This window comes from Colobus angolensis, unplaced genomic scaffold, assembly GCF_000951035.1.
Source record: "Colobus angolensis palliatus isolate OR3802 unplaced genomic scaffold, Cang.pa_1.0 Scaffold143, whole genome shotgun sequence".
NCBI classification, from domain to species: domain Eukaryota; kingdom Metazoa; phylum Chordata; class Mammalia; order Primates; family Cercopithecidae; genus Colobus; species Colobus angolensis.
This window is the reverse complement of record NW_012114522.1, coordinates 4775353-4797995: the sequence shown is the minus strand read 5'-3', so window position 1 is coordinate 4797995 and position 22643 is coordinate 4775353. Positions and strand designations below refer to the sequence as shown.

Here is a 22643-nt window from a genome sequence, read left to right as displayed (position 1 = left end):
CAGTGTGTATGAAATTCAGCTGCTTTGAGGATTCAGACTTGGAGGTCAGGGCCAGGGAGGCATTGAGGTCAGTCAGTGGCAGGCAAGGAGTGAGGCAGGAGAAGGCTTGCAGGGAGGGTATTCCAGGCAGAGTAAGTGAAATATGCTAATGCAGAAAGGTGACACTTTCACACATGTGAGCCCCTGAACAGGAACTGAGTTGACATGGCCTCTGTCTTCAGGGTGCTTGGAGTCTGACTGCCAGATCATAACGGGTTTATAATACAGTATGTCAAGCCTTACAGTAGAAACAGGACTTATGGCAGCTCAGTGGGAAGGGCAGCACATACAGCTTCGAGGATTAAAGGGAAGATTACAGAAGATGTAACGTCTGGACAGAGATGGAGCTAGCCAGTCTGGGAAGGCCAGATTGGGTGGCAGTAGGTCATTTAAGGAGGTAACAAGGGCAGGAGAAGTTGGTACTAGAGAAAATCTACAAAGAAATTCTAAAGAGTTTGAGATAGAGTGGAGAGTGTGTGTGTGTGTGTGTGTGTGTGTGAGAGAGAGAGAGAGAGAGATGTTGGAGGGGACAAGGTCTTTGAATGCCAAGACCTTGACCTCGAACATTTTTTGAAGGCAAAAGAAGGCCCTTGCAGGCTTTAAGTCTTTGATTTTTCAGACATTCTCACCAGGCAAAAGGACATCTACAGAGACCAGAGCAGAGGTGGGGTGGCCAGTTTGGAAGCTATCAGTGAATTCTCCCTATTTCTGAAATTCCAAACATTAAACCTTAAAATACCAGAAATCACTCTAGTTACAGGGAACCCGTGGAGAGAGGACACTTTGCCAGAAGCTCAGGGTTTGGGTCCAGGCATCAGTCCGCCCCTTACTCCACCAGCCTGTGTTTTCTGCTGCTTCACACGGGCCACATGCTGTGGCTGGCTCTTGCCGCTCTGTCCCGTGGAGACCTGACTGTGGACCTGGGAGGGGTGGCTCTGTAGATCCATTTCACAGTGGAGGAGACTGAGGACCACAGAGTGTTTGGCCAGGTTATTTAGCCACACTGGTGGGTGGCAGTGGTGGACACTTAGAGATTGTGATAGCTTCCTAAACCAGGTAGCTTAAAACAATGGAAATTTATTACCTTACAGTTTTGAAGGCCAGAAGTCTTGAATCCAGCTGTGGGCAGGGTAGTTTCCTTCTAGAGACTCTGAAGGTGGGTCTGTCCCATGCTGTCACCCAGCTTCTGGTGCTGCTGGTCAGCCTCGGCATTCCTTGGCTTGTAGATTTATCACTCCAGCCTCTGCATCCGTCCTCACGTAGCCTTCACCCTGGATGTGTCTCCTCCTCTTCCCTTATAAGGACGCTCGTCATTTAATTTGGGCCCATCCTAATCCAGGATGAGCTCATCCTGAGATCCTTAACTATTACATCTGCAAAGACCCTTATCCAAATAAGGGCACTGTCTTGGTCTGCCTGGGCTGCTGTCACACATGCCATAGACTGGGTGTCTTAACAGAGATTTATTTCTCCCGTTTCTAGAGGCTGCAAGTCCCAGATTAAGGCAGCAGCACGGTCAGATTCTGGAGTGAGCCCTTTTCCAGGCTGCAGACTGCAGGCTGCAGGCGGCTGCTAGCTTCACACCGTATTAGCACAGGGTGAACAGCAGGAGCTCTGATGAGCAGAATGAGGCTCAGAGACGGTGGGCGACTTGCCTGTGGTCACACAGCAAAGAGCTGGAATTTAAGCCCTGCTCAGAGTAGCCCCTGAGCTCAAACTCTTTGTGACTCTGACTCCCAGGAAGACCCTTGTCTCCACTCAGTGCATTAGATATAACTTGGCTCTTTTTTTTTTTTAAGCCTTTATCTCCTGGTCAGGTTAATTCAGTTGTTGTTACCAACCCTTCTTGATCAGTGAGGAAGCAAGTCCAGAGGGGCCAGGATTTGTGCACAGCCCCACTCATAGTCTGCAAGAGGGCTAGGCTCAGAGCCCAGCTCTCCTGACCCCTGGTCTAGCCCTCTTTGCTATGTATTCCTGAGAAACGGAATGCTTCTGAGGTGCCCTAGAGAGCATGTGGTCTTAGCCCTCCATTTACTGAGGAGGTCGCCAAGGTCCAGATGATTGATGGATCCCAGCCGCACTCAGGGCTCTGCATCAAGCTGGCCAAGACCCCTGATCCTTGGTCTCTCTTATTTGCAAATCAGAACTTCCAGGCTGCATCCAATATCCTGTACCAACTGCCTGCTTTTGCTTAAATTGAAAAGTCAAACCTCCAAGCTCTATTGAAATCATTAGTTCTCTTTGAAAGGCAGTTTTAATTTTGGAGAATCTCTTCCAGTTCCTAAAATGTCTCTGAGCTGAGGTGAGAGCCATCCCTTGAAACCCAGGAGCACCATGGATGTCTTTATCTGAAGGGACGCGGCCCCGGGGGCGCTGCACAGACTCTCATCCCAGTCTAAGCTTTTCACAGTGATGCAGCCAGCTGACAGTCAGGTCCCAGCCCTGCAGAGGCAGTGCCCGCCGTCTCTTCTGAGAAGGCAAATGAGAAGTGAGAGAGATGACAAATTCTAATTAGTGGGATTATCCTCCCACGACATGTCTGGCATCAGACGTGGGTCTCAGGGCCTGGTGCCCGGGCCTTCAGAAGTCTTTGCTTGGATTCCCACAAAGCCAGGACCCCTGAGGTACGTTTGCACATCATACCTTTGCCTCCTTGCATTTTATATTCTCGCCTTCACTACTGGAAATGGGTGTTCCGTGGGCCTTCGACCTCATGCCGCAAATTTTACTCTGGAAAGAACATCTTTTTGGAGATTTCATGAAACATGCTATTTAATTGAGATGCAGTTGACATTTTATCCTCCCTCAGTGCCGCCTGGCACTCCCACTTCCCAGTCCTGTTTAGTTTCACCCCAGTGGTGCCGGGTGGGTTTCGCTGACTCAGTTCAGACATATGCTGAGACTGAGGCCAAGAGAGGCAGCAAGAACCAAAGCCGGAGTCGGAATTCAAGCTTCTGCCATCGTACTGTATCTGCCTCGAATAGATTTGCAACGTGTCAGAGCTGAATGGGGTCCAGTTTTCAACAGAAGAGCGACTGTGATGCCAGGAGAAAACCCTGAGCTCCTTCACTGGGTCCTCAGGCCGACGGTGTTATTGCTGGCGTTTTCCGCATGTCCCGTTTCTCAGGGAGGCCGCACTGTGGTTGAAAAGTGAGAGCTGGGGAAGCAGAGAGCCCAGGTTGGAGTTGAGCCTTCAGAAAGCACTAAAACCTTTCTAGGCCTCACTTTCCTTTCTCTGTAAAGCAGGGATAGTAATAGTCATTGTCCTTGATGGAACGGTGTCCCACTCCCTCCAAATTCAAGTCCTCTTGGAACCTCAGAATGTGGCCTTATTTGGAAATGGCATCATTGTAAGTCTAATTAGTTAAGATGAAGTCATACTAGATTAGGGTAGGCCCTAAGTCTACACTGACTGGTGTCCTTATAAGAAGATGAATGACGCAGAGATATAGGGGAGGATGCCATGTGACAACGGAGGCTAGGACGGAAGTGCTGCAGCTGTAAGCCAAGGGTTGCTGGAGCACCAGCTGCTGCAGCTGTAAGCACCAGGGGTTGCTGGAGCTGCTCCACTCTGGAAGAGGCAGGGGAGGATCTCCGCAGGAGCCTTCAGAGGGGGCAGGGCCCTGCCAACACCTGGTTTTGGACTTCAGCCCTCAGAACTATGAGCCAATACATTTCTGTTATTTAAGCCCCCCAGTTTGAGGTACTGTTATAGCAACCTGAGGAACCAACACAATCCCTCCTCGAGGTGTTGGAAAGATTAACTCATACAATTCTTGCTAACTGTCCAAGGAACCAATACAGTCCTTCCTTAGGATGTTGGGAAGACTAGCTCATACAATCCTTGTTAACTGTCCATGCCACGTGGTGCATGTCAGCCCTGCTGACTTCCTGCCATGCTTGCTGTGTCTCCTCGGCTCCATGCCCTCCTTTACAGGGTTCCCTTTCCTTCGAAGCCTCTTCCTTCACCCTTACCGTCTTCCCGTCCTTTAGAGCTTGCCCCCCGGTTTTGATCCTGTGGAGAGCCTTCTCTGACAGCTCCCATCCTCCCACCCTGCCCCCAACTGCCCCCAGCTAAGGCAGTCACTCAAAAGTCCAGGCCATATGGATTTGAACCCCCACCCTGCCACTTGGTGGTTTGTTGAACTCTGAACAAGTTAATTAGTACACTTGGGGCTATAGCTTCCTCATGCTTTATCCATAAGGTTCTCATAGGGATTCAGTGAGATGATTAAGGAGATAATTTGCTCAGTGTCTGGCCTGCAGTAGAGTGTTCAATACAGGACCACTTCCATCATAGCTGTTCACAGCTTCTCCTGTGCTCCCCCAGAACCCATGTGCCTGAGTTTGGGTTTCTCCAGAATCGGGCTCCAAGGCAAGGATTTGAGGACAGGGCATGGGAGAGGCAAAGAGAACACAGGGAAGGATAGGAAGGGAGACAGCCAGGAAAGGGTGTGCTGTCAAGCCTGTTACCCCACTGCGGGGCTGGGCAAACTTACAAACTCCAGGAGCCAGTAAAACACCGGCCTCAGCCTCATCCCAGGTGATGGGCAAGGGAGAGGGGGTACTGATACTGCAGTTTCTAACAGTCATGGATCGAGTGTTGCTCTGAGAACATTAATTCCCTGCCTTGGCTGGTCTGCTGCACGGGCAACAAAGTAGGCCCTACTGGCAAAAGAGAGTCCTCAGGGAGAGAAATGCAGGACTGGTGGATGGAAGTCAGGCAGGTGGGTGGAGAAGTAGGAAAGGTGAGATTTCAGGTGGGCACAGAGTCTGCAACACTTGTGCATGCCACACATCTCAGGGTTATAGTCACTGGTGCTTTTTGCTTTTATCTATTTTCCTCATGGGCTGTGAGCCCCTTGAGGGCAGGCCTGCTTCTTCCGTCTTCTGTGTTTGCATCTCCTCTTTCAGCCCTTAGTACCTGGCCAGTGCTCATGTAAATATTTAATAAACCGATGAATCTGGTCCAACTCCTCCATTTTGCAGATGCAGAGAGGTTGTGGCTCACTTAGTAGAGCTGCTCCACTAGCAGATTTTAAGAACAGGGACGTGAATCCAGAAGTAAAAATGCAGTGCGGGGTGGCTTTTCTCCTTTGTCTTCCTTTTCCATTGGTGGCCTGAATGTTCTGCCCTTTGGCTCTTGCTCAGGTATGCATCGTGCAGAAGCGAGACACTAAGAAAATGTATGCAATGAAGTACATGAACAAGCAGAAGTGCATCGAGAGGGATGAGGTTCGGAATGTCTTCCGGGAGCTGCAGATCATGCAAGGGCTGGAGCACCCCTTCCTGGTCAATCTATGGTGAGTGTGGCTCCATCCAGGGCTCCTATGGGGAGCCAAATGCAAATTTGAAGGACTCTTCTGCATTGTAAAGAGAAAGGGATGAAATGTTCTGGGTTCGGTTATTCTTAACTATTTTGTAGAATACGTTTTCTGATGAAGTCTATAGGCATATGTTTCATTTTCATTTTAATTCTGTCCTCTTATCTGATGAATCAGAGTGGAAAATAAGTGGAGAAAGGTTTTGTGTATTTGAGAAGATATGTGGAACGTTATAAGAGAATGCCAAAGATAGGCTACTAAAGGGAGTGGGGAGCTCAGTGTTTCAGAAAGTCACAGCCGTAGAGCTGATGGCAGGAAGGGCCCCTGGGAACCAGTATTCTACTTCCGTACAGGTGGCTGCCCATCACGGAAGTACCAAATTCGAAATTCTCAATCCAGCCCCCAAAACCTGCCATGACCCATGTTTCAGAACTCTCACTCCAACCCATCCTTGGCTATTATCTTCACTTTAAATTTGCATCCTAGAAACACATCCTGTTGGTAGTTCCCTGCCTCTGTGCTTTTGCGTGTGAAATCTCTTCCTAAAACACTCACGTCCCCATCTCCAGTGTCACCTAACCAACACTTGTGCATTCCTGGCACCCAGCTTAGGAAACCCTTAGGTCAAGAGCCCTTGAAGACCCACAGGCCAGCTGAGTGCCCCTCATGACCTCAGTCTTGTCCTGTGTTTGACCTAACACCATCTTTATCACAGTGGACCCAGATTATTGGGTTACTTCTCTGTCCTCACACAGAAATTGCTCGTTTCTGGTAGTCTAACACAGTATCTGACGCATTGGAGGGACTTAGCAAGTGTTTCCTAAGCTGGATTGTATTGAAGGGGAGAGGGAGAACAGGCTACTTTAGGAAACGAATTCTGACTGTTTCATTCAGCGACTCTGTTGACCCACTGACCGTAAGAGCTGGGACGGCCACCCCGGAGGGGTAAGTCTAGCTTTGCACGTACTTTACCACCACTGATTTTGGTTGCTTTGCACACTTAGAAGCACTTTGAACATTGAATGATAGCAGGACAAAGAGAAACACAGATTGTCCCATTTGAGAAAATTAAGGTGTGCGTGCCAGGTGCCACAGACGTGGGCATTGCCATGGAGAAAACCCAAACCAAATCTTGTCTGCCGGAGTCTCAGTATCCACTGAGAGTTCCTTGTGTCTCTGCACAGTGATCTAAACACTTTGATTGTTTGGGATAAATAAACCCCTTCATGTTTTGATTGCTGTGCAAGGGAATTTTCTAAAGTGAATCTTTAATCCAAACAGCAACATATGAAGGCTCAGATTAAATTTTCATGTGTAATTATTTTTATACTCCTTTTCTTGTATTTTTTTCATATAAATGACATATAACTGTATGTGTTATTGATATATAAACATTCAGATGAATTTTGTATTCTGTTTTTTTTTTCTGAATTAATATCTGGCAGGAGCACTATCTCCTTATTACTGCAAACTTTTTGTAAATCATTTTTAATGGCTACATAATATTCCACTAAGGAAAAGCACAATAAACCATCTAATCAAACCTTCATTCTGTCACATAGGTTACTTGGGCTGTTTCTAATTATTTTGCCAATGTAAATGCTTCTGAGATGAATATCTCTGAACCTGAAGTTTTTCAGGTGGGACTCCTTTAGGTGGACTAAGATCAGATGCCTAGTGGAGCTTGTATGATATGTGTTAAAGGAGAGGAATGTGTTGGAGCAGCCTTTTTTGAGATGAAGTTTCACTCTTGTCACCCAGGCTGGAGTGCAATGGTGCAATCTCAGCTCACTGCAATCTCTGCCTCCAAGGTTTAAGTGATTCTCCTGCCTCAGACTCCAAAGTAGCTGGGATTACAAGCTCCCGCCACCACACCTGGCTAATTTTTATATTCTTAGTAGAAACAGGATTTCACCACATTGGCCAGGCTGGTCTCGAACTCCTGACCTCAGGTGATCTGCGAACCTCAGTCTCCCAAAGTACTGGGATTACAGGCATAAGCCACTGCGCCCAACCTCGGGCACCATTTCTTGATCCTCTGTTCATGGTCTAGCGACAGATGCCCTTTGGTTACATGACAGGGCTGGGTATATAAGAAAATTATCTGCAAATGTCAGCCTTTAGTGGCTTTGTATTTTATTTCCATCATAAGCAAGAAAGGGGTGAGCCTACTGCTTGACTTTGGAGTCACCCCTCAGACTCTCTGGGCCTCAGCTTCCTCACTTGTCGTAATGACGTAATAATGCCTTATTTACCGCTAGGACTGTTTTGAGAATTAACTGAAAAGAAGACATGAAAGTATATTTTCTGTAATTAAAACTATTGTTCACTGTAAGAGGTTATATATGTGTGTATGTGTATTAGTTCACTCTCCTACTGCTATAAAGAACTGCCCAAACTGGATAATTTATAAAGGAAAGTTTAATTGACTCACAGTTTCACATGACTGGGGAGGCTTCGGGAAACTTACAGTCAGGGCAGAAGGCAAAGGAGAAGCAGGCACCTTCTTCACAGGGCAGCAGGATGGAGTGAGTGCCAGTGGGGAAAATGCCAGATGCTTATAAAACCATCAGGTCTTATGAGAGCTCACTCACTCACTATGACGAGAACAGCATGGGGGAAGTTGCCCCATGATTCAAAGACATCCCACTGGGTTCCTCCCATGACGCATGGGGGTTGTGGGGATTGTAATTCAAGATGAGATTTGGGTGGGGACACAGCCAGACCGTATCAGCCATATCAGATAAATAGGAGTATCCATCACTTATTTATATAGTATCCACCTATTATCGTATATACATGCCTATATGTATGATGCATAGATGATAGATAAATACATAGATGATAGACCAACGATAGATGGATATATTAGATAGATGATAGATAAATGATAGGCTAGATTAACAGATGATAGATGATTAATAAATGAATAGATGATAGCTAAATAGATAGATGATTGATAGGTAGATTGATAGACGATGGCCCTTCAAGCTACAAGTTAAAAGGAGAAAGGTCACCAGATCATTGGTCAGTACTCAGAACTTTGCACACTACAGGGGTCAGGATTTATTTTGTTATGAAGGAGAAAAACCTAAACTTGCTTAAGCACAAAAGGGAACTGGCTTTCATAACTAAAACGTTTAGACTGAGAGCTGATGTTGGTCTTGTTCTGCCTTCTTTTGCTTTCCCCTGTGTTAGCTTTGTTTTCAGACCCAGGAGTCATACTGAGTCCTGGCAAGTCCCATTTCTCCTGCCAGCTGAACAGCTGCAGCAGAGGCTGAGGCTTGTGGGCAGTGACAGACCTGGCTTGGGTCACACGCCCATTCCTGACACAGCGGAGGACAGTGCAGGAGGTTTATCCCATTGAGTCTCATGGACAGGCAGTGAGGGAAGGGGCTCTCCAGAGAGAAATTCACAGCTGTTTCCAGAAGAAAACAAGTAGAGTCTGTGCGGCTCCAGGACTGGTGCCTGCTACCAACATGCACGTGTCCTTATCCAGGAGACTCCCTATCAGCCCTGCTCATTTCTCAGAGACAGAAAGCAGGGCCCCAAGCAGTTCACTATCTTGCCTGAACCATGTGATTTGCAATTCAGACTCAGACAGACCCACCATGCCCTAATGCTTCCAGTTCTTACAGGTAGCTGACCACTAATATCTCCGGGGCACTTGATATGTGTCTTCCTGAACTTCTTCAATTCTCCCCACAGCTCTTTTCATTTCCTACTATTATCCCACTATTTTTGGTCCCATTTTACAGATGGGGCAACTGAATCATGCCACTAGTAAGTGGAGGAGGTGGGACATGAAGCCAGGCTGTCTGGTTTCATGGCCCACTCTGGTCACCTCCCTACCACAGCTGCTGTGATGGGGCCCTGGCCCCTCCCTGCTTGGCACCACACCCTACCTCTTCGCTAATGGCTCTCTTCCAGCTGTGCTAGTCTTTGGTGGCCTCTCTCACCCCTACCGGAAGAGGACACAGTGTGGAATTGCCTGTCGGGGTCATAAGGATACCACCACTTATATTAATGATACATCAGCTTTTCATCACTTTATATGGAGGGTGAATTATTGCAGCCTTGGAAATCCTGACTGTACACCTTCTCATTATTCTTTTTTGCTGACATGCTCTGTAACTGGCAGAGGCAAAGGCCTGCATTGATTAATTTCCATAGCAGTTTTGCCTCTAAAGAATGAATGATTTGTGCTCCTAAGCCTGTGATGACCTAAGTGGAGTTGTCAAGTGCAATATTTTCTTTTCTTTTTTTTTTTTTTTTTGAGATGGAGTCTCGCTCTGTCGCCCAGGCTGGAGTGCAGTGGCTGGATCTCAGCTCACTGCAAGCTCTGCCTCCCGGGTTTACGCCATTCTCCTGCCTCAGCCTCCTGAGTAGCTGGGACTACAGGCGCCCACTTCGCCTGGCTAGTTTTTTGTATTTTTTAGTAGAGACGGGGTTTCACCGTGTTAGCCAGGATGGTCTCGATCTCCTGACCTTGTGGTCCACCTGTCTCGGCCTCCCTAAGTACTGGGATTACAGGCTTGAGCCACCGTGCCCGGCCAAGTGCAATATTTTCACTTGTTCTAATGCAAAGCTGTTTTACTCTCTTGGGTTTAAGACAATGAAGGCAAAGGAGAGAGGAAAAGAAAAGCCATGCCCCAGAGAGTGAGGGTGGCCCAGTAGTGGGAGCCGTGGTGGAATGGGTGTGGCAGAGGAGGAAAGTTGAGGGAAGAAAAGCAGTGTGAGTGTTTCAACACTTTGGCTCTAAGGTCTGACCTCCCAGATTCTCATCCTAGCTCTGCCTCTTGATGGCTATGATGCTGCTATGGACCCAATTGTGTCCCCCTGCCTCAAATTCATATGTTGAAACCCTAGCCCCCAATATCACTGTATCTGGAGACAGGGTCTTTAAGAGGTAATTACAGCTAAATGAAGTCATAACAGTGAGGCATTAATCTGATAGGACTGTGGTCTTATATAAAGGAGAGAGAAAGCTGGATAGTGAGAGAGAGACATACACACACACAGAGAGATCTCATTAAGGATGCAACAAGAAAGTTGCCCCTGCTGGCACCCTGAGCTCAGATATCCAGCTTTTAGAACTGTGAGAAATAAATTTCTGTTGCTGGAGGCCCCCAATATATGGCTTTTTGTATGGTAACCTAAGGTGACTAATAAAGGTCTCCACTGTTACTGCCATTACAGGCATATGTCGGAAATATTGCAGGTTCAGTATCAGACCACAATGAAGCAAATGTCACAATAAAGAAAGTCACACAATTTTTTGGTTTTCAGTGCATATAAAAGTTGTTTATACTGTAGTCAGTTAAGTGTGCAATAGGATTATGTCTAAAAAACAATGTACATGCCATAATTTAAAAATACTTTATTGCTAAAAATGCTAATGATTATCTGAGTCTTCAACAAGTTTTAATCTTTTTGCTGGTGGAGTGTCTTGCCTTGATGTTGACGGCTGCTGACTGATCAGAGCGGTGATTGCTGTGGCAACTTCCTAAATTAAGACAACAATGAAGTGTGCCACGATGATTAACTCTTCCTTTGACGGAAGATTTCTTTGTAGCATGAGATGCTATTTGATGGCATTTTACCTATGGTAGAACTTCTTTCAAAAATAGAGTCAATCGTTTAAAATCCTTTAAAACTCTGCTGCTGATTTCTCAACGAAGTTTATGTGATATTCTAAATCCTTTGAATTGGTTCAGAAATATTCATGGCATCTTCATATGGAGTAGGTTCCATCTTCAGAAACTTTCTTTGTTCATTCGTAAGAATCAGCTCCTCACCCATTCAAGTTTGGTCATGAGACTGCAACAGTTCAGTGATATCTTCCAGCTCTACTTCTAATTCTGGTTCTCTTGCTACTTCCACCACATCTGCAGTAACTCCCTCCACTGAAGTCTTGAACCTCTCAAAGGTCACCCATGAAGGTTGGAATCAGTTTCTTCTAAACTCCTGTTAATGGTGATATTTTGACCTCCCATGAATCACAGATGTTCTTATGGCATCTAGAATGGCAAATTCTTTCCAGAAGATTTTCAATTTGCTTTGCCCAGATCCATCAGCAGAATCATGATCACTGGCAGCTGTAGACTTACAAAATATCCTTTTTTTTTTCTTTTTTTTTTTTTTTGAGACAGAGTCTTGCCCTGTCACTTAGGGTGGAGTGCAGTGGCATGATCTCGGCTCACTGCAATCTCTGCCTCCCGGGTTCAAGTTATTCTCCTGCCTCAGCCTCCTGAGTAACTGGGACTACAGGTGGCTGCCACCGTGCCCAACTATTTGTATTTTTAGTAGAGATGGGGTTTCACCACGTTGGCCAGGCTGGTCTTGAACTTCTGACCTCAGGTAATCTGCCTGCCTCGACCTCTCAAAGTGCTAGGATTACAGATGTTAGCCACCGCGCCCAGCCCCAAAATGTGCTTTTTAAATAATAAGACGTGAAGGTCAAGGTTACTCCTTGATCCACGGACTGCAGGTTAGATGTTATGTTGGCAGGCATGGAAACAACATTCATGTCCTTGTACATCTCCATTAGAGTTCTTGAGTGACCAGGTGTATTGTCAAGAAGCAGTAATATTTTGAAAGGAATCTTGCTTTCTGAGCAGTGGTATTGTTTTCTCAATAGTGAGCTTAAAATATTTAGAAAACCATTCTGTAATCAGATGTGCTGTCTTCTAGGCTTTGTTGTTCCATTTATAGAACACAAGCAGAATACATTTAGCAAAATTCTTAAGGGCCCTGGGATTTTTGGAATGGTAAGTGAGCATTGGCTTCAACTTAAAGTCACCAACTGCGTTAGCCCCTAGCAAGAGTCAGCCTGTTTTTTGAAGTTTTAAAACCAGGCATTGGTTGGGCATGGTGGCTCATGCCTGTAATCCCAGCACATTGGGAACCTGAGGCGGGCAGATCACCTGAGGTCAGGAGTTCAAGACCAGCCTGACCAGCATGGAGAAACCCTGTCTCTACTAAAAATACAAAATTAGCCGGGCATGGTGGTGCGTGCCTGTAATCCCAGCTACTGGAGAGGCTGAGGCAGGAGAATCGCTTGAACTCAGGAAGCAGAGGTTGTGGTAAGCTGAGACCGCCACTGCACTCCAGCCTGGGCAACAAGAGCAAAACTCCATCTCAAAAAAAAAAAAAAATTAAATTAAAAAATAAAATAAAACCAGCCATTGACTTCTTTATAGATGTAAAACTCCTAGATAGCATCTACCTCCAACACTTTTATGAAGTGAGATGGGGGGTGGCCAGTGATTGGAGCATTCAGAACACACACAACATTTATTAAGTTCACCTTCTTATATAAGTATAAGGTTGTTTTGTTTAATTGAAAAAGCTGTTGTTTGGTGTAGCCACCTTTGTCAATGACCTTAGCAGGATATTCTAGGTAACTTGGGACAGCTTCTCCATCAGCGCTTCCTGCTTCACTTTGCATTTTTATGTACCGGAAACAGCCTTTTTCCTCTTTAAACCTCCGGAACCAACCTCTGCTGCCTTTCAGCTTTTCTTCTGCAGCTTCCTCTCCTCTCTCAGCCTTCATAAAATTGAAGAGAGTTAGAAACTTGCTCTGGATTAGGCTTTTGGCTTAAGGGGATGTTGTGGCGAGTTTGGTTTTCTAGGCAGACCACTCCAACTTTCTCCATATCAGCAATAAGACTGTTTCTCTTCTTTATCATTGGTGTGTTCACTGGAGTAGCACTTTTAACTTCTTTCAGTAACTTTTTCTCTGCATTCAAAACTTGGCTAACTGCTCAGCAAAAGAGTCCCAGCTTTTAGCCTATCTTGGCTTTTGACATGCCTTCCTCACTAAGCTTAATCATTTCTAGCTTTTGATTTAAATTGAGAGACAGGAATCTTCCTTTCACTTGACCACTCAGAGGCCATTGTAGTGTTATTACTTGGCCTAATTGCAGTATTGTGTCTCGGGGAGTAGGGAGACCCAAGGGGCGGGAGAGAGAGAGGGGAACGACCAGTGATGGAGCATTCAGAACATGCACAATATTTATTGATTACATTTACCTTTTTATATGGGTGCAGCTCACGATGCCCCAAAACAATCGCAGTAGTAATATCAAAGATCATTGATCACTTTGGGAGGCTGAGGTGGGCGGATCACTTGAGGTCAGGAGTTCCAGAACAGTCTGGCCAACATGGTGAAACCCCGTCTCTACCAAAAATACAAAAATTAGCTGGGCATGGTGGCGCACGCCTGTAATCCCAGCTACTCTCGGGAGGCTGAGGCAAGAGAATTGCTTGAACCCCGGAGGCGGAGGTTACCATGAGCCAAGATTGCAGCACTGCACTCCAGCCTGACGACAGAGCGAGGCTCCGTCTCAAAAAAAAAAAAAAGAAAAAAAGAAAAAGAAAACAAAGATCACTGCCACAACAAATATCATAATAATGAAAAAGGTCGAAATATTCCAGGAATTATCAAAATGTGACAGAGACACAGAGTGAGCATGTGCTGTTGGAAAACATGGCACCGATGGACGTGCTTGATGCAGGGTTGCCACACATCTCCGCTTTGTAAAATATGCAGTATCTGCTAAGTGCTGTCAAGAGAAGCACAGGAAAATGAGGTGTGCCTGTATTGGCACTTTTCCATTGAGGTTGGCTTCTGGCTAGTTAAGCACCTGAAGTGAGGTTGCTTCACATTTCCGTGTGACTGTGTGTTCTCTCCTCCTCCTCCAGCGTCAAACGTGAGGACACGGACTTTTGGAAAATGTGTCTTGCGTGTTTAGCATTAGACTGTTATCCTGATTGAATGTTAATGGGTCAGTAGTTCATTCATATGTTCGGAACATATTTTGAAATTCTATTTCTACTTATCTAATTGACTGTATTTACTAGACTCACTGTTAATCTGTTTTGTTTAAAATTGGAGGGGGGAGGCATCTGTCCCTGTCTGGTGCCTAAATAGCTGAGAGAATGAATGAACATTCTCAGGATGAGAATAGATGTCAGAACTTAGTTTAAATGGTTCTCAGGGCAATGTAGATTTCTAGAATCATCTTTGAGTAGCGATGGACGGAGTCCATACACGGATATTTACATGCCAGTCTAAGCCAAGAAACAATCACTTAAATCAAAGGCTACATTTTAAGTGTTGAGAGCTTTGATTAAAATAAAACTATATTAAGTATTCGAAGGCAGAGCCGATCTGGCTGAAGCATTGGAGGGCAGGGAAAGGGACTTGGGGGAGGACAGAGACTGGAAGGCCCCAGGGAAACCTTTGACAAAGCTTCTCAGTCTTACAATTTCTTGATGCTGAGCAGTGTCATTTCCACGGAAGCAATTGTCCCTAGCCTGAACTGTTGGTAATAGGCTCCTAACTAGTGTTTCAATGCCCAGCCAGTTACCCATCACCCATGTGCTTTTCACAGGACAGATCGTGTCAAAGCGTAAGTCTGTGCCTACCGTGTCTCTGCATAAAATACCACAATGGCTCCCGAAGCCCTCAGAATAAATGTCTTTCTCTGACCTAGCTTGTAACACTATGTCCCGTCTCATCCCCTGACACTCACCCCTACTACCATCTTGGGCCATTTTTGTTCTCATCCATACTAACTGGTTTTGGTGATCTGTAATACATCCTGCTGTTCTCATCTCTCCAGGCCTCTGCACAGGCTGTGCCTTCTGCCTGGAACACCATCTCCTCTTCGTTCACTGTGAGAACTCCTGCTCATTCTCCACAGGAATTCGTTCATTAAGTCGATATTCACTGGGCTCTTACTGGGTACCAGGCACTCTTCTAATTTCTAAGGTGCAGTGGTGAAGACAGTCAGTATGGCTCCTGTCCTCTTGGAGTTCATAGTCCAGGCCTCACCTCCTCCATCAGCCCTCCTCGGGACACCAGCCCCAGACAGTGGTGCTTTCTCCCAGATCCTGTTAGGGCACAAAGGCAGCTCTGTCATGGTTATCTGCTGGGGGGTGTGTTTCCTCCATGAGCAGTGGGCTGCTTGAGGAAGGGGACCATGCCTTATTCATCTCTGTCTCCCCAGCAACTGACGTTTAGTAGATTAATTCATGCAGTGCTGTTAAGGGCCCCTGACATGCCAAATGCTGTGCTAGACCCTGGTGGCAGAACTATGAGGGAGGAAGACAGTTCCTCCCTGCCTTACAGGTGAGAGAAGACAGATGCTAACCAGCAGTCACTTGTCTTGCTTGCTCTCTTCCCTCCATACTGGCTGGTTATCGTGCTTTGGTGTCCTGGGGTAACTTAAAAACTATAGAGATTTCAAACACCCACCATGCCCTGGAGGGTTAGGTGATATCCTGGTCTATCCCTGACACACAGAGATGGAGAATGTCCCTGGGGTTTTCCCAGTTCCAATTAGTGACGTCTTCGTCAGTCTCCAGTGCCTCCCGGACACGCCCATCACCATGGTAACATCCGTAAATAGAGGGGTAAGAGGTGTTGCTCTCCTGTCTAGAGTCCCTCTCTCATTCTTGACTGTTCTAGCATTTGTAGCACCATGGAAACTTCATCTTATGCTTTAAAAATACCAGATGTGTAATATTTTCTTTGTAAGTGACATGAGTTTGTTACTCTTCAGGGGGCAGGATTGGAGGCTGTGAGTGTGGGTCACAGGATCCACCTGGGTGCACTCTGACACTCGGGCCTGTGCTGAGCTGTTTAGAGGGCTGTATGAGGAGCCAGAGGACACACAGTGCAAAAACAGGAATTGGGGAAATCACAGCTGGGCTTGGGGGATTGGCTCTGGTGTGTCAGGCAGTTCCTGCAGGTGAGTGAGGGAATCTGTCCAGTGGTCAGAGAAGCCATGGGGTTTACCCAGGGTCTTGTGGAAGAGCCAGGACTCTTCCAGACCTGTGAACTGTGTGTGGGGTACTCCGCTTCTCTGTCACCACAACACAGCACCTTCTTGTCCCCATTTTCCTGACTGCTCTTCAGGCTTTCCCGAGGGTCTTCTGAACCAGAACTCTCTTGGTTCATGGGGAATTATTAAATTTATCCCACACCTATTTGGTAATAGTAGTACCAGTACCATTTATCCATCACCTACAGTGCATAGCTCTTTTCATATTTTATCTTGATTAATCCTCAGAACCATCATGCAAGGTGGATGTTACTATCTCCAGTTTACAGCTGGAAAAGCTGAAGACTAGTGGATTAAGTTATTTGTGCAAAATATATAGCCAATGAGAGTCAGTACTGGGATTAAAAACAATGGTGTGCTGGTAAATGCTTAACAACCAGCTCTCCAGGATGGAGTGTCTTGGGGCCGGGAGGCGGAGGAGGTGGTGGGGACAAGCCCTGTTTGCCAGTTTCCATGGTGTAAATAGTTTTTCATAATGGTTGATTTCAAACTCATAACGTGGTGTCAGACAGCCTGCAACATTTCTGAAGATTTAGCATTTGATTATGATGAGCTAGTATAAGTCGGCTCCAGCACAACCCTGCCAGACTCAGATCTAACACCAAAGCCTATGCTCTTTCTAAAGCCAACTTCTGAGAGTTAGGCCCAAAGCTAAGCCTCAAAAATAAAAAGATGAGTAAGTGTAAGTGATGGATCCTACTCTGAGGGAGAGGAAGGAAGCATGGTGATTATATACTCAACAATGTAGTAGACGTGGAAAATGGCCTTTCCTCTTCCTAGGTGTGAAAGCCTCAGTTTCCTCGTGTAGGACACACCTACAGCTCCCTCCCTTTCATGCTTTGTGAGCTTCAAACTAAATGAGACCCCGTGGATGGAAGCCCTGTGGAAAAGATGATTTGCTGGAGCAGTGTACATTATTATTCTTCCTTCTGAGAAAATCCAAAGTGTGAATAATACCCTATAATTTTGCTGGAGAGTTCATGTGCATGAAATTGCTAGTGAGAGGTGGTTGACTGTGCAGACAGAGGCCACGGTGCTCGATGACCGAGCAATTTTATGTGAAGTTCACATCCCAAAGAACGGCAGAAATAGCATTCGAATGGCATACATTTTAATGGGAAGTATTCGCCTGCCGTAGTGAGCTTAATTAAATTGGAAACAGTGGCGCCCTTGATCCTCAAGTGTTTGAAAGTCACATGGCAGCTCCCCACAGTTTCCCTGACGTCAGGCACACATGTCCCTTCTCTGACCCGCCCCCCACCCCTGCCAGGTTTTTGCGCTCACTGTTCTATCTGGCTGGGTGATTTTGTCTGGAAATCTGCAAGGCATACCCCTTCACTTCCTTCAGATCTCTGTCTGCTGTCACCTTACATTTCAGGTCTTTCTCAGACCTCTCAACTAAAATTGTAAGCTGCTCCCCACCTTGGCTGTCCCTAACCCACTTCCTGTGTGGCTACACTTTCACCTGGGAACACATTATGCATTTTACTTATCTTGTTTATTTTCTATGCCCCTTTCTCCCCCAGCACACAACTAGAAGAAAGATGTCTCTCCATGAGGATGATAACTGCCATCTTTTTGTTTTTTTCTAATAAGACTTTATTTAAGAAAAACAGGTGTAACATGGATACAAGGCAGAGAACATCACACACCAGGGCCTGTCGGGGAGGGAGACTGGGGTGGGATAGCATTAGGAGAAATACTAATGTAAATGACGAGCTGACGAGTGCGGCAAACCAACATGGCCCATGTATACCTATGTAACAAGCCTGCACATGGTGCACATATACCCTAGAACTTAAAGTATAATAACAAAAAAAAAAAAAAGAAAAACAGATGTAAAAGTTCACAGCAAAATTAAGAGGAGATTTCCCATGCGCCTGCTGCCCCCACCCATGCAGCACCTTCCCCACCACAGTGGTATAATTTTTACCTTTGATGAACCTACGGTGGTACATCATTATCACCCAGGATCCATGGTATATGCATTAGAGTCCACCCTTGGTGTTACACATTCTGTAGGTTTGGATAAATGTATAATGACGTGTATTCACCACCGTAGTGACATACGGAGCAATGTCACTGCCCTGAAACCCTCTGTGATCTGCTGATTCATCCCTCGCTTCCCTCCACCCTGGCAACCACTGATCTTTTCACTGTTTTCAGAGTTGTGCCTTGTCCAGAAGGTGTCACCCAGTTGATATCATACAGTGTGTAGACTTTCCAGATTGGCTTCTTTCACTTAGTAATATGCAATTTAGTTTCCTCTATGTCTTTTCATGGCTTGATAATTCATTTCTTTTTAGTGCCAAGTAATATTCCCTTATCTATACATACTGCAATTTACTTACCCGGTAACCTACCCAAGGACATCTTAGTTGCTTTCATGTTTTGGCAATTGTGAATAAAGCTGCTCTAAACGTCTGAGTGCAAGTTTTTCTGCAGATGTACGTTTTCATCTCCTTTGGATAAATACTAAGGAAAGTGATTGCTGGATTGTGTAGTAAGCGCAGGCTTAGTTTTTGTAAGACATTGCCAATCTGTTTTTCCAAAATGGCTGTACCATTTTGGATTCCCACCAGCGAGGAAACAGAGTTCCTGTTGCTCCCTCCATGTCCTCACCAGCACTTGGAGTTGTCAGTGTTCTGGATTTTGTTCACTCTAATAGGTGTGTAGTGGTATTCCGTTGTTTTAATTTGCGTGTTGTCTACATTTTTACCACTCTATTCCCAGCATTCAGAACCATGGCTGGCATCTAGTAGTTGCTCAGTAAGTAGCTGTTGAATGAGCTAGTTGAAAGAACAAATGTCCTTGTCTTCCCCACAAGTCATATGCGGAGAGCTGTACATGACCAGCTCACTTGGTTCCTCACTCACACGGACCCACACTGAACTGGAAACCAGAATCAGAATGGAACACTTTAGTCCTTTAAACCCAACAGAAATGCTTTTGCTAGCCTGTACATTGACTGAAAAACTGGGATTTCAACCTCCATACCTCTGATTCAGGGTAAGTTTGTGAAGGGAAGGAAGGGAAGTAACCTTGTATATGTTGGTGGGTAATGGTGACAGTTTTCATAGCTAACATGTATTAAGCACTTACGGGGTACCTGGCACTCTGTCAGCATTTCACGGGCATCGTCTCGTTCATTCTTCACCAGACCCCTGTTAGGCTGGAACTTTGCTTCTCCATTTTGCAGAGGAGACAATTGAGGCAGAGGGAGGTTAGAAAACCTGTAAAGGAGTGGGCCACGTGCTTGACTAGTGCGATCAGAGTGCCCTGTGCCAGGATGCCACACTGCATTTGGTGTCATGGGTTCATTCCACATGTTAAGCGCCTACTGTGTACTGGGCACTGTCCTAAGTACTGGTGACATAGGCAGAGCAAAAGAGTCATGGCTCACCCTGAAGACTGCCCGCTTTCTCATTCTGGACAGGGAGATCGGCAAAACTCAAACCATTATAAACAGAGCTAGAATTCAGAATTCTGGCCGGTGCGAATAAGGATGCTCACAGGAAGCTCTAAGACTGTGGAGTAAGACGAACCTTGTCATCCCTTGCAGACATCAGGGGCAGCTCCCGGAAGAAGTAGCACCTCTTGGGTTTTGTGACATTGGATACTCGGAGCAGGTCTCCAGGGCAGGTGTTATTACAGATGGGGAAACTGAGGCTCAGAGAAGCTAAATGATTGTCCAGGGCCACATAGTTTGCAGGAAGCGGGCCTGCGATTCATAGCCAGCCTTTGTGACTCCAGAGCCTGCACTCTCTACAACATAACACTGCCCGCACTGTTCTTCCTGATGCAATAAAAGTTGTTTGAAATTGTGAGGAATTTCAGAGGGAAAACTGAGCCCAGCCAGTGGCATCTTATCTGCTAACTCGAATTTTGAGACCTTTTCCTTCTCTGGGCCTCCGTTTTCTCTGCTGTGAAGTAAAAACCTTAAACTCTGGTTTTCCCTGGTTCCCACGGTGCCATAGGGGGTCCAGGAAGTTCCTTAGGGTCACTTGGGGGCCAATGGGGTTGAGTTTGTGGACCAGGCCTCTGCCCTGTCTTATCCTGCATTCCTTTTTTAACCTGTTGGTGTTCTACATTTGATTTCATTTAGGGAATGGTTTCTGCTGCTCAAACATTTTGGCAGCTGGTAGCCTAGTCTGTCCTGCTCAGCGAGTCTGAAAGTTGACCACCCACAGCCTGCTTCGTGGGCTGAGAATTGGGCCCAAGCATAGCCGATTTTGATGAGTGGAGATAGATGACTCAGACTATGTGATCAAATCCAAAAAAGACTTACGGGCTTGACAAAATAAATTGCAATTTGTAAAATTGAAGGCAACACCTGAATGGTTAAAGAAAAGGGTCCTATTCCAAATCCGTATTAATTACTGTGCTCCCAGGTCAGTGACTGGCACAGGCTGAGGGAGGGGGGTATACAACAGGGGCATGGCACGTGCTCCCTGCAACCCCACACACCTTCCCTGTCCAACCAGAGACCGTGCAGTGCCTCAGGGCATCAGGACCCATGTCCAACTGTAGAGACATAGAAAACAGCACGGAGTGAACGTCTGCTGCCAGGGAGGCATGCTTCACTAATAAATGGCCACCTGGGCTTCTATTGTGTAGCACACTGAGGTGCTAGCACCGAATGACAGGATCAGTTTAAGGTTCACATTGCGAGGTCCTGAGTCCAAAATGATGATATTTTCTTAGAAAACCCATCACAAGGGAATGTTGTGGATTCGAGACATTCCTCGTGTTATTGAATTCCCAGCAAGACCCCTGCTGTGTGCAACTCCAGGACACCTCATGCAACACAGCAGCCTGGTCCTCGGGGCCCTGGAAGATCAAGCTCAAGACTTTTCCACCCCAAAGTAATAATGGTGCTTTATTAATAAAAACATAGCAGAAGGTGCAATTTATTTAGAAGACACTAGCCCCAGGCTGTTCTGAGTTCATAACATTTACACACACACACGACAGCAAAATCGCTAAGGGAAATAATGAAGCTGACTCACAGCGTAAGTTTAAACATGATCACAATAGGATATTATTTTTAAATGAAACAATTTTTCTTCCAGCTTTATTAAAGTAGGATTGGCCAATAAACGTTGTATATATTTATGGCATCCACCGTGATGTTTTGATATGTGTACACACTATAAAATCATTACTACACTCAAGCTGATTAACCCATCCATCACCTCACACAGTCCCCTTTTTTGTGTGTGATGAGAACACCAAGTTCTACTCTCTTGGCAAATTTCGAGTACACAACTCATTCTTATCAGCTGTAGTCACCATGCTGTACATCAGAGCCCAGGGCCTGCTCCTCCTATAACCGACAGTTTATAGTGCCCTTTGACCGGCATCTCCCCTCCACCCAGCCCCTGGCACCCTCCGTTCCACTCTCTGCTTCTGTGAGTGTAACGTTTTTAGGAACACACATAGGTGGAAGTGTCCAGTCCAGCCTTTGGATCGCCTCTTCTTCCTCCTGTCGGCTATGGGGGGAAGGTCCCCAGTGCCTCCCAATGCCTTCCGTCCCTGTGGCCCATGAAGAAGAGGAACCCCCAGCCACAGAACTTTCTAAGGCTTGGCTGCCCATCCCTGGGGGAGTCAGGGCAGAGAGTAGGGTAACAAGGTGATAGGTATAGGGTAGGCCCCTGTCCCCTCGTGCCTCCTGACGCTGTCTCTGAACCTGACCCTTAAGAGCACGTTGGAATCCGCTCTCAGCTTGTGTCACTGCTGCTCTGCAACACTGGGCCTCATCTCCTCTCCCTCACCCCTCATCCTCCTCCCTCGGCAGATCATGAACCTTCTTCCCCTGCAAATGTGAATGAAAGGGAATGCTGTGAACAGGTAGCTCAGCTTGGTAGATGAAAGACTGAGGCCTCGAAAGGTGGAGTACTTCCCCCAGGGTCCTCAGGCCTTTATGCAGAGGAGTCAGTATTTCAACCCATGTCTGCTGACTCCAGGCTTGAGCATCTCCCACCACAGCCCTTGCCTCCCGGGCGCCTTGGAAGCCTCTGCGTCATGCAGCCTACAGAGATGGTCAGCGGGAATAACAGGTGTGCCCGTTGCTTCTCCAGCTGTGCTTCTGCATCCTGGCAGAGTCGGTGCCAGTATCCTGGCCCCTGCTCTTGCAGAATAGTCCATAGCCGTAGGGGCTTCTTCACAAGTGAGATTGGGTTTTATTTCCAGCCACATGTGTGAAACTAGAATAAATATCTTGGAAGGTGATGACACGAGGGCCATTGTTGCCAACAAATGTGCAAGGATTTCAGAGCGTTTGCTGATTCAGAACACAAGTGCGTTTACGTGATGGTGGACACAAGGAACTGAAAGCTACGGAGACTGCTGCATTCGAGAACCCACATGCTTCAGAGACACCTGTGCTAGGCACCTCCTTCCAGAAGCAGAAATCCTTTCCCTACCC

General features: G+C 46.3%; 1 protein-coding gene across 2 annotated transcripts in view; it reads left to right on the top strand.

Annotated features, from left to right (window-relative positions):
- The window catches only part of STK32B (serine/threonine kinase 32B), a 423981-nt gene that overhangs the window by 113915 nt on the left and 287423 nt on the right, over window positions 1-22643 (top strand). For both annotated transcript variants that reach the window (XM_011935426.1, XM_011935425.1), the window contains exon 3: window positions 5191-5342. In XM_011935426.1, coding sequence (XP_011790816.1) covers window positions 5191-5342 — 152 coding nt within the window. The remainder of the gene's footprint in view (window positions 1-5190; window positions 5343-22643) is intronic.